The sequence below is a fragment of the Rhincodon typus genome, chromosome 14 (genome assembly GCF_021869965.1).
Source record: "Rhincodon typus isolate 14 chromosome 14, sRhiTyp1.1, whole genome shotgun sequence".
Classification (NCBI taxonomy): domain Eukaryota; kingdom Metazoa; phylum Chordata; class Chondrichthyes; order Orectolobiformes; family Rhincodontidae; genus Rhincodon; species Rhincodon typus.
The window spans coordinates 24,937,156-24,950,085 of record NC_063345.1 but is presented as its reverse complement, the minus strand read 5'-3'; the positions used below and the strand labels follow the sequence as shown (position 1 = coordinate 24,950,085).

At 38.8% G+C, this 12,930-nt stretch overlaps 1 protein-coding gene across 2 annotated transcripts in view; it reads left to right on the top strand.

Moving 5' to 3' along the window:
* The first annotated feature begins 309 nt into the window (after positions 1-309).
* kdrl (kinase insert domain receptor like) overlaps positions 310-12,930 on the top strand; it is a 181,133-nt gene continuing 168,512 nt past the window's right edge. For both annotated transcript variants that reach the window (XM_048605338.1, XM_048605339.1), the window contains exon 1: positions 310-685. In XM_048605338.1, the coding sequence (XP_048461295.1) occupies positions 622-685 (64 nt within the window). In that variant the 5' untranslated portion in view covers positions 310-621. The remainder of the gene's footprint in view (positions 686-12,930) is intronic.

The following is a 12,930-nucleotide window of genomic DNA, read 5'->3' as shown; positions in this document are numbered from 1 at the left end:
CTGTATATTTTTGAAATAAAAAAAATCTGATTTTTAATTCTAACAAAGTGTATTTGAGAAAAAAAATGAAAACACAACATAGATAATGCAGATGATGCTGGGAGTTATATTTGAGTCCCATTAAATTTTCCATGAAAGTATCCAAATATAACTGCAGTGCATTTAATAGTAGCAGCTTAGATTGTTGCTCTTTAAGTTATAACAGTAAATGGGCTCCCTCTGGCAGTGGCTGACGTAGCTGCTTTCCGCTGTTTTACACTATAAAGGATCTGGAGGCTGAAAAATAGTCCAGCACCACCTAAACTCAGCTCAGATTTCATTGCACTGTGCAGTCAGATAGGAAACAACCAAGTAACTTTTAACAATGTTCCTATCGCTCAGTGGAATTGGCTTTGTGGTGGAATTATGATGAAGCATTTGGGAGTTTTAAGAGCGATAGGAAACTGAAAGTTTCATAAAGTGAGAAACTCAAGATCTGAGACAAAAAAGGACACAGCACCTGCCTCTTGGGATCTTTTTAAGTGCACAATCTACATTGCACTGACATTTCAGCAGGATTCATATTGGAATTGAAGATAGAACAGATCCAGGATAGGAATATCCATTTCAGCTGGATTGAAAATGTATTCTGGATTTTTCATGGCAGCAGTTTTTTTAATTCAATGGAGATTCATTTTGACCCAAGGTAAGAAAATACAGAAATAATTAACTGATTATTAATCATATATTAATGCAGAATTCATTATGCTTATTTATTTACTTATTGTAGAATAGTTAGTTAATGATTTTATGTAAACACAACACAGCCTCTTGGCTGAAGTGATGAAATTTTCACCTTGGCATTCTTTCATTGGTGAGGATATCTGTGCAATATTGTACAACACAATTAAATTCATAATACATGTACTTACTTAAACAAAAATAAAACTTGATTAAAAGTTCCTGTTGCTTTTCTGCCTTTACCAACTTTCAGACCCACCAGGTTATTTGTCCAAAAGATTTGTTTCTGTTTACCCCTTAACTTACTAAACAAGCGTGGCAATAATGCAGTTAACAAAGCAAATGTTGTGACTGGCATGCTTATGGTGTTACACTGAAATTTTGAAGATTTGCTACTCTTTTGTCTCAAATACCTAAAACTTGTAATCCTTAAAACACAACTTCTCAGTCTGAAAAGAATAATGTAACAGGTTTACAAGAAAAGTAAACCTCAGGTCTATTAAATTGCTTGATTATACCTATCTAGTGCTGAATTGAAGGATAATGCAAGTCATAACAATAGGTCGCACAAGAGCTATCTCTTTTAATGTGTTAATTTTCAATTTAAGTATCAACGATAAGGGGTAAGACAATTTTTTTCATTCAACTGTGTTTTATTTAAGTCAAAACAAGTTGTACACAAGAAGCACAAATTGGACTTGAAAGAGTGATTCTAACCCCTTTCACAAGATCGCTGTTTTTTTTTAAATTCATGAGACGAAAACTGAGCTATAATAAATGAGGAATCTAATTGTAGGCATGATGTCAGGGCAGACTACAAAGTTGTTTAAACGTAGATATAATTAATGTGAGTATTGACCAGTAATTAGGTAACAATCATCACAGATCAAAAGAAGTATGAAGTAAGTCCATTGACATTAACGTTTTAGTTAGAAAACCCTTTGATCAGGTCTCCTCAATCTGAGAATATTTATTCAGTGGCATATTTCAAATATTTTTGTTTTTATTTTCTATATTAGTTATTACAATGTTTATATTTGTACAATGTGCTGAAACATCATGAAGAGCAGTAAAAGTTTCCCAAGTTGTGTGATTCTTATTATGTAGTTAAGCACATTAGCCATTCTGCACCTGTAACATAAGACTTCGTGTGATTTTAGTAATATTTCTTGTTAGAGAAATATTAGATAGAACTTTAGTAGTATCCCTCGCCTTCTCTAAATAGTACACTGGGAGCTTTAATATCTTCCTGAATCACTTGCATGAGCAGAAAAGTCAGTTAAGCATATGGACAATTTGAATTTGAGTCAGCATTAAATTAAGTATCTTAATGCTACTTTGTATACCCTCCACAATGAAAACCACCATCAGGAGCTTTCAGTCTCAAACATCTGTTACCCTCCCTTATTGAATACCTAAGAGAGATAACAATTTGCTTTCTTGGGCTTGAAGTTACACTGTGGATCAATAACACATGCGTTGGTCTGAAATTCCTCTTCCTGCTGCTTTCATGTGAGCTTCAAACATGTTTTTAAACTTAATGGTTAACACCTCCACTAAAATAATAGACAAAATAATTTCAGACCAATGTTGAGTGTATAATTCTCCAAAATAATTCCTCAGCTGTAGTTTTGAAAGCTTTTATGCATTACATAATTCAATAAGAAAGTTTCACCCCTCTGCTGACTGATGCAGTACAACTGGAATAAACAAACCAAATGAAATTGATTTTATTTAATCCATTACTGGAATGAATTAATGTGAATTTTGTGAACCTACAGCTGGATCTTGTGCTGCAAACTCCTAAACAAGTCTGTTCTGAAACATAACTCATTCCCTCCACTCTCCATTCCACCACCCTAGTGTCTGCTGATTCTTGCTGAACCAAGGTGCCAAGAGAAACTCACATCTAAAGCGGTAACTATCATAAGCGTCAGGAGGTTGGGGCTCAATTACTAGACTCTTCAGAAACTGTAGCTATTCTAAGTTGTACCAGAGTGACATTGATGAAATCTGAAACTGGAAAATGCTAGAATTCCTGTCATAGAAACAACTGACAGATTCTGATGACAATTATTGATTTTGGGTGGCTTCAGTAAATTAATGAGGATAGCGTATTGAAAAGATATTCATATCAGAGGCTTGCAAATACCAAGTATCATAAATTTAGCACTAAAGTTAGCACTAAGAAAGTAAGTGAGATGCAGGACTGTCCCTGTTTGCAAAGCAACTGGCAGAAGCATGCAAGTTGTAGGTGTCCCTGAGATCCACAGGAAAGTGTTGAAGGCCTGAAGTAGTGTAAGAGTTGGACCAACAGCAGGAATAATGATGTATTGAGGCTGGTGGTTAGCCGATGCCAAATTGTGTGGACAAAGGCTTGAGGATAATGTTAGCCGTGGAATGTACAGGGATGTTGTGCTGATGACAGTTTTGGATGAGGTCTGGGACAAGCAAATGGTGAGCTGCTGCTGTGAGGTACCTGTTTTGACCTTCATGTCAGAACTTGTGCCATGTAGCTTCAAGGAAGGAGAGGAAAGTTGAAATGGGATGAGTTCAGCAAATAATGCGCTTAAGATGCATGGAAATAGATTTATCCACACTCAATAGTGAGATTTTGAATCCAACATTTAAGGGCAAGTTGGGAATTTTTTTTCTCAAAGTCAATATCCCAGTTTTTCCATTCTCGCCATATTTTACCAACTTTATTACCATTGCCTATGCCACTCATGGGATGGAAGAATCCCATCTGTTGAACAAATTGATAAACTCCTCTCAATATATAGTCACTGCACATTCTGTGAAAATGTTTATTATGAACCAAAGTACTCCTATTTATGTCCGGTACGCTCATGCAGAATGGACACCAGATAAGGATCATGTCTACTTTGCTATAATGTCTCTTAATCCTATCTCAATCACTGTTTATAGCCTTTATTTATGTGTGCAACTGAATAATAAGTATGTTGGAGAGTCATCTAACCTTGCTAGTGCCCATTCAACCATACCATAACCTAGGTATCAAGCCCTATATCAGTAGAGTGCATATGTCCATTGTACTGTTAATTTAGTGTTATTATAACTTAGTTTTATTCATTTATGGGATGTGGGTATGTCTGACTGGACCACCATTTATTGCCCATCTCTAATTGCCCTGGAGAAGTGGTGATAACTTTGCCTGCCAGATTGATGCTCTGTAACTACAAAAATGAAATGTTAAATCTTTTTAGAGCCTTCGGGTTCTTGCACATCCGACAACCTGCTCTGAAAACTCAGCTCACATTTTGACAGCTATGAAAAATTGCATCACAGCTGCTGAGACGATCAACAACAGTGTAAATGAAAAAAAGATCAACCTCCTACATAAAACAATGTGCAACATTCTAAAATAAAAGAAAATGTTTCCATATTTTCCAATGTAACACATTCCAAGGTACGGAATGAATCTGCACATTCACCAAAACCTAATCTTCCTTTTTTAGACCATACCTTTTTTTATGAAGTTTTGTCAAAATCCATACATTAGTTTTTGAAGTAAATTGTTTACAGGCTAACAGAATACTAAGGGTATAAATATTACCTCTACCCACTTTCAGTGGCAGAAGTAATACTTTTATAGCATGAGAAGAGGAAGGGAGGTAACCAGACCAGTAACCAGGGAGATGAATAGACAAAGAATGTTTAAATTACAAAGCAAAATCTGCTTAATTAGCAGCAATGAAACTTGGAGAACTATTTGGAAGGAGTAAAAATAAACTAAGCATGTTTTAGCCTGCTTTCAGTCCTTTTTGGATCATACAAAACATGCAGAGTGTCCATTAGTTCTGACATTGCTAAGACATTTGTGTGAGTGTGTGCCCTTTTGAGGTTACATTAAGACAGTAGCCTTTGAAAAGAAAAATCCACTAGATGCCTTTCCCTATTCATTTACAGCACAGATACTGATTCCACTTGTATTTTCTATTTGTTGTGTGGCCATCCATAAAGGTTAATCTCAGACTTTACTACTTTACCAACCTCTGACTTTGGGAACTCTGTAAACAGTTTTAAATTTGTCATAAAATGTGATGACTTTCTTGTAAAACTATGTCTTAAATGGCATTGCTAGTGGTGAGAAAATGTGCCAGACGACTTCCAACATCTGAGCCAGGAAAACAGAGCCAAATAAATGAAGAGTGTAGATAACAGTCAACAACATTTTTGGAGTGTAACTATAGGAGGAGTTCTGAAGCTTTGCTAACAGGATCTGATACTCCTTTGGTCAAAAAGGTACATTATTTTATGTTGACGGGATTAGGTTTTCTAATAGTCTTGACAGACTGATGTCCAAGATCATTAAACTAATGCAGAACTGTTCTGGTTTAAAGAAATTCCAATATAAACACTCTCCGCATGACCCACCATAGTGCTGTGACAATGAATTGCAATAATCTAGTGCTAAAATTGTACCAAAAGCAGCCTGAAAGTTAAAAGTTAACAGAGGTATTGTTCCAGATTCTGTAAAGATTTGTACCTTAACCCAGACTACTTTGTTTGAAACCTTCAGAACACACATTTTGTAGTACGTCCCAGTTCATTTACACAATGCTAGTGGAAATGTGCATTTAAAGAACTCAGACAATGATTCATTCCTTGTGACTCCTGTAATGTTTGCTTAGTAGAAGCAATTGGATTAAGGGAACATTTGTCTGCCACTAAAGTGTTCCTATTAAGAAGAATCTACCATGGTTTTGTATTTTTTTTTAAAGAAATCTAGATACATATATTCTATGTAGTTATTGAACAGCTTGATTGCACAGTGGTCAAGAAAAGTAGGTTTCTACCATGAGTTCATTAATAAGGCTACACGCTTAAAGGGAGCAAAGTGTGTTTATGTATGATCAACCTTCCTTAACAGAGGAATCAATAACTGGGGACGTAGAGTTAAAGTAATCGGTGGAAGGTTCAGGGAGAAGTTGATGAGAAAGGTTTTCATCCAGAGGATCCAAAAGGGTTTGAGTGTAGGGAATCTGGAACTCATTACTTGAAAAAGCGGAAGAGGGAAAAACCTTCAGCAGAATTTTGAATAATTGCTGCATATTTAGAGTGCAGTAACTCACAAGTCTTTGGACCAAGATGTGGAAAGTGGAATTAGGCTCATTAACACCTTTTCATTTGACTCAAATATGATCAGCCAGATGATAAAAAACAAAGAACTGTGGATAGTTTCTCAGTTTCTCCATCTCCATTGTGTCTGTTCCAATGATGCCAGCTTCTACAAGGGGCCTCTGGAATGTTCACCTTCTTCCTCAACCAAGGATCCCCCAACACCATGGTTTATAGGGTCCTCATCCATGTCTGACCCATCTCGCACCCTTCAGCCCTCACCCCTTCTCTTCCCTCACGCGACAGTGATATGGTCTCCTGGTCGTCACCTACCATCCCACCAGCATCCACATCCAAAGGATCATTAGCCACCATTTCCACCACCTCCAGTGGGATGCCACCATCAGACACATATACCCGTTCCCTCCATTGTCAGACTTCCACAGGGACTGTTCCCTCTGGACACCCTGGTCCACTTCTTCTCCACTCCCAATACCTCCCCATAGCCCCATGGCACCTTCCCCTGCAACTGCAGAAGGTATATCGCCTCTCCATTTACTTCCATCCTCCTCACCATCCAAGGCCCAAAACACACCTTCCAGATAAAGTAGTGATTTTTCCTGCACTTCACTCAATCTAATCCACTGTATTCACTGCTCAAAATGTGTTCACCTCTACTTTGGGGAAATGAATTGCAGATTGGGCAACCATTTAGCTGAACACCCATTGTCTGTTCTCACCAATGACCCTTACTTTTCTGTTGCCTGCCACTTCAATGTACCACCATGTTCCCACGCCAACATATCTTTCCTGGGCTTGCTGCAATGCTCCAGCAAGGCTCAGTGCAAACTGAAAGATCAGCATCTCATTTTCCACTTGGGGACCCTGCAGCCTTCAGGACTCAATATCAAGTTCAATAACTTTAGGGCCTGACCACCTTCTCCCATGTCCTTATCCCAAACCCCACACACCAGGCCTTGTCATCACATGGGCTGCCACCACAACCATCCCATTGTCAGATATATCCCAATTAGATGTTATTGATTCCTTCAGGTCGACATTTACCCATTCCTTTGTCTGTACAACTATCGCTCTGTCTCTCTCTGGGCTTCATCTCCATCCATCATTTACTCCTCCCCAACTCTCCTTCACCCCACCTTCAGCAAATATACTTTTCCCAGCTATAATCAGTTCTGAAGGAGCATCACTGGATCCAAAATGTTCCCTCTGATTTCTATCCACAGCTGCCAGACCTGCTGAGTTTTTTCAGCAACTTCTGTTTTTATTTACGATGAGACAGATGACTTCCTTCTGTACCATAGATTTCTTTAATTCTGTTCTATCTCATTGATAGGTGGTATTGGTTTAGCTTAGGGAGGTGCTGACATTTAGACAGGCTGTTTTAAACGAGAGGCCACTGTTAATATCCAAATTGCAATCCAATGACATACATAGGAATACCATTGTAAGTGTGAGGAATGTTTTCCCTGCCCCTATAAAAAAATACACGTCTCCACCAGCCTCTGCATGGGTCTCTTTACCTCCATGCCCATCCCAGCCACCCATCAGTCATTAATACTGAGCTCACCTCACAAAAGACATGGCCAAGTTCCTGCCCTCCCCAATCATAACAATACCTACATTTTGCAAGATCCCATGCAAGTGAGGCTTGGGCTTCATAGTCCCTCAGCAGACTTAACAACAACAATAGGCGGGTGGTGAATGCATTCTTCATGCTGACATCCCACTTTGCAGTCAAATTCAACACAAATGTCATTGGCTTCATAAAAAATAATTATTTTTTCAATGTACAAACATAAGTTGCTATCATTGAATATTAGAAAGATGATAATTATTCTCAGATGTGAATTGCTTTTCTTCACTTATGACACAAAGAACAAAGAAAATTACAGCACAGGAACAGGCCTTTCGGCCCTCCAAGCCTGCACCGATCCAGATCCTCTATCTAAACCTGTCACCTATTTTCCAACGATCTGTATCCCTCTGCTCCCTGCCCATTCATGTTTCTGTCTAGATACATCTTAAATGACGCTATAATGCCCACCTCTACCACCTCCGCTGGCAATGTGTTCCAGGCACCCACCACCCTCTGCGTAAAGAACTTTCCATGCATATCTCTCTTAAACTTTGCCCCTCTCACCTTGAAATCGTGACCCCTAGTAATTGAGTCCCCCACTCTGGGAAAAAGCTTCTTGCTATCCACCCTGTCTATATCTCTCATGATTTTGTAGACCTCAATCAGGTCCCCCCTCAACCTCCGTCTTTCTAACATAAATAATCCTAATCTACTCAACCTCTCTTCATAGCTAGCGCCCTCCATACCAGGCAACATCCTGGTCAACCTCCTCTGCACCCTCTCCAAAGCATCCACATCCTTTTGGTAATGTGGTGACCAGAACTGTACGCAGTATTCCAAATGTGGTCGAACCAAAGTCCTACACAACTGTAACATGTCCTGCCAATGCTTGTACTCAATACCCCGTCCGATGAATGAAAGCATGCCGTAAGCCTTCTTGACCACTCCATCAACCTGCGTTGCCACCTTCAGGGTACAATGGACCTGAACACCCAGATCTCTCTGTGTATCAATTTGCCCCAGGGCTTTTCCATTTACCATATAGTTTGCTCTTGAATTGGATTTTCCAAAATGCATCACCTCGCATTTGCCTGGATTGAACTCCATCTGCTATTTCTCCACCCAACTCTCCAATCTATCTATATTCTGCTGCATTCTCCGACAGTCCCCTTCACTATCTGCTACTCCACCAATCTTAGTGTCATCTGCAAACTTGCTAATCAGACCATCTATACCTTTCTCCAAATCATTTATGTACATTACAAACAAAATATTTTTGAAAATTTAACATGCAGAAGGTTTTATGACTAAGAAAAATTTATTTTTCAACAGGGCAGACCATCAGAAATGTATTCTGTATACTCTGTATTCTATTTGTGAAAGATCAGAGTTATCTTAGAAAGCTCTTACAATGAAATGGTGTGATAAGGAAAATGAAGTAGAAGATCAAAATAAAATGAAAAATCAAATACAAACATGTATGAATAGTCTACTGATAAACCAATACTGACTGCATAGACTACGTGGTTCATAGAGAAGCAACAGCAGAACAGAAAATGAATGAACACGATTAAGATCAAAATTTGCTTAGAAATGTTATTTAATTCATATTTCCAGTTTCAGCATTAAGCAATAATGATGTAATCTGATGGACAGTCTCATTACAAATTTGGTTTCTGTAGCTTCCGTGGACTGTCAACAAAATAACAGCGTAAGAATAAAGAAAATCATTTTGACTCAAGCTTTTCAGCTCTGGGTCAGAACATGCATGAAATGTATACCGACACTTCAGTAAAATATTGACAGTATTTATTGAGAGAGATTTTGCCATTTGGGTGAGACAACTAAGATCCTTGGATCAATGATGTTCAAAACAATGAGAAGTTGTACTTTGGAAACAGGAGAACAAATCAGAACATTCAAACTTATCTAATGTTTTTGATCTGATAGCACTACTGCAAAGAGTTCCATTATAAATGAATACAATAATTAATATTATAAAGTTTAACTATCATATGGAAATTGCTGTTTACTATACAGCATGTTGTAGAACTACTATCCAAGTGGACACACATTATCAGGGTATTTTAAGACTATAATAAATAAAAGAATAGTAGTACTTTGTTTTGTCATTCAAAGATATGATGTGGAGGTGCTGGTGTTGGACTGAGGTGGACAAGATCAAAAAATCACACGACACCAGGTTAGAGTCGTGTGATTTTTGACCCCATTCAAAAATAATTTAAGGAAAATCCCAAAGCCTTTTATTTGTACATAAGGAGCAAGAGGGTAACTAGAGAAAGGGTTGGCCCACTCAAGGATAAAGGAGGGAAGTTATGCGAGGAGTCAGAGAAAATGAGTGAGATTCTTAATGAGTACTTTGCGTCGGTATTTGCGGAGGAGAGGGACATGACGGATGCTGAAGTTAGGGATAGATCTTTGATTACTCTAGGTCAAGTCAGCATAAGGAGGGGGGATGTGTTGGGTATTCTAAAGGCATTAGGGTGGACAAGTCCCCAGGTCCAGATGGGATCTATTCCAGGTTACTGAGGGAAGCGAGAGAGGACATAGCTGGGGTCTTAACATATACCTTTGCAGGATACTTGAGCACGGGTGAGGTCTCGGAGGACTGGAGAATTGCTAATGTTGTCCCCTTGTTTAAGAAGGGTAGCAAGGATAATCCAGGTAATTATAGACCGGTGAGCCTGACGTCAGTGATGGGGAAGCTGCTGGAGAAGATACTGAGGGATAGGATTTATTTACATTTGGAAGAAAATGGGCTTATTAGTGATAGGCAGCATGGTTTTGTGCAGGGAAGGTCATGTCTTACCAACTTGATAGAATTCTTTGAGGAAGTGACAAAGTTGATAGATGAGGGAAGGGCTGTAGATGTCATATACATGGACTTCAGTAAGGCGTTTGATAAGGTTCCCCATGGTAGGCTGATGGAGAAAGTGAAGTCACATGGGGTCCAGGGTGTACTAGTTAGATGGATAGAGAACTGGCTGGGCAACAGGAGACAGAGAGTTGTAGTGGAAGGGAGTTTCTCGAACTGTGACAAGTGGTTTTCCACAGGGATCCGTGTTGGGACCACTGTTGTTTGTGATATACATAAATGATATGGAGAAAGGTATAGATGGTCTGATTAGCAAGTTTGCAGATGACACTAAGATTGGTGGAGTAGCAGATTATGAAGGGGACTGTCAGAGAATGCAGCAGAATATAGATAGATTGGAGATTTGGGCAGAGAAATGGCAGATGGAGTTCAATCCAGGCAAATGTGAGGTGATGCATTTTGGAAGATCCAATTCAAGAGCGAACTATATGGTAAATGGAAAAGCCCTGGGGAAAATTGATACACAGAGAGATCTGGGTGTTCAGGTCCATTATACCCTGAAGGTGGCAACGCAGGTCGATAGAGTGGTCAAGAAGGCTTACGGCATGCTTTCATTCATCGGACGGGGTATTGAGTACAAGAGTTGGCAGGTCATGTTACAGTTGTATAGGACTTTGGTTCGACCACATTTGGAATACTGCGTACAGTTCTGGTCGCCACATTACCAAAAGGATGTGGATGTTTTGGAGAGGGTGCAGAGGAGGTTGACCAGGATGTTGCCTGGTATGGAGGGTGCTAGCTATGAAGAGAGGTTGAGTAGATTAGGATTATTTACATTAGAAAGACGGAGGTTGAGGGGGGACCTGATTGAGGTCTACAAAATCATGAGAGGTATAGACAGGGTGGATAGCAAGAAGCTTTTTCCCAGAGTGGGGGACTCAATTACTAGGGGTCACGATTTCAAGGTGAGAGGGGCAAAGTTTAAGGGAGATATGTGTGGAAAGTTCTTTACGCAGAGGGTGGTGGGTGCCTGGAACACGTTGCCAGCGGAGGTGGTAGAGGCGGGCATGATAGCATCATTTAAGATGTAAATAGACAGAAACATGAATGGGCAGGGAGCAGAGGGATACAGATCGTTGGAAAATAGGTGACAGGTTTAGATAGAGGATCTGGATCGGTGCAGGCTTGGAGGGCCGAAAGGCCTGTTCCTGTGCTGTAATTTTCTTTGTTCTTTGTTCTTTGTTCTATAGTTATAGCTGGTAATGCATTACGGATTTTTTTTTTGTTTTGTGCTGGGGAAATAAAATGTGAAAATAAAAAAATAATTTTGAGCCTCAACAAAATCTTAGTTAAACTGAGTTAGTGTACTGCATGTACAGTGTATTTGGACACAAAATAGGAAGGGTATGGAAGTAATGGAAAAGGAAATGCATAGATTTACAAGATGTCACCATTGACAAGGGCATTTTTCAATGGATCTTGAGATATTACAGCTTCTGTCAGTGAAGAAGAGAACATTGAGGAGTGACCTAATATATGTCCTCTATGTGAAGTATTACGTTGGGATAAATAGTCATAGATTGTTACTACTGGTGAGTGGGTCAGTATAAGAAAGATTGAAATTGAGCTAATCGTAAAAGTAAAACAGAACCCAAAAACGTTGTAGAGAAGATAGTCACAATTTGAAATTCTCTATACATGTCTACTTCAATCAAACGTATCAAAGACTGGCATTGTCTGATATAAATGTTACTCTCCATTTGTCATCCTAAATCTGAATATTGTCAAGAACCCACTGCATATTAACATGAACCATTTTATTGCCTTTATAGCTTTCAATAAACACAAACATACGCCTTTGCTGGGGATGACTCCACTTTGTGGAAAATTTCCCCTCCATTCACTTTGACTTTAGTTTTACAAGAGCTCTTTAATACTGCATGTGTTCAGATGCTGCCTTGACATCAGGGGCAGTCACTCTCATGTCATTCAGATTTTTTTTTCCCAATGGTGTATTGAGGTCCAGAATCAAATGCTCATGGATGAATAAGTAAATAAATTCCATTTAATGGCAGAGTTAATGACATCTTCCTATTGTTTTGGTGATGATTCAGCATAGGCTAAATGGAAGGAACTGGACAGATTGGATTTGTACTGATTTCTATGGAAGAACATACTTGAGCAATTTTCCACCTTGTCGGGTAGTTTTCCAGCTGTACGGGAACAACTCAGCTGGAGGCGTGGTTAGGTAATAAATGAAAAAGAAAAACAATTTCGCTGATTTATATGTTTAAAGCACATTTTAAGAACAAAGCCCATTGTCATTCCTTGTGGTGCAGCAATATTATTTCAACTCAAAGTGAAGTTATTATTGTGGCATGAAATGAATAAGCTTCAGAGACAGGAAATTGTCTGTGGCCGGTCTGCACCATAGATAAGGGAATTCCGCAAATTATTCCTGCCGCTCTCAAGTTGTCACAAAGGATTTCCTTCTTAAGTGTTCAATAGTTTGCTAGGTCAGAGCTCAACATTTTATAAGATTTGTAGTAGTTTGTCTAAAATTTACTTAATTTTTAATTTAGTATTTCCTTGAGTATATCATAGTTCTTGCTGAAATTCAACACAATTTTTTTTATAAAGGTATATCTGGTCAAAGTGATTTCAGTGCAAATGTTTTATTATGTTTCATGTTAAA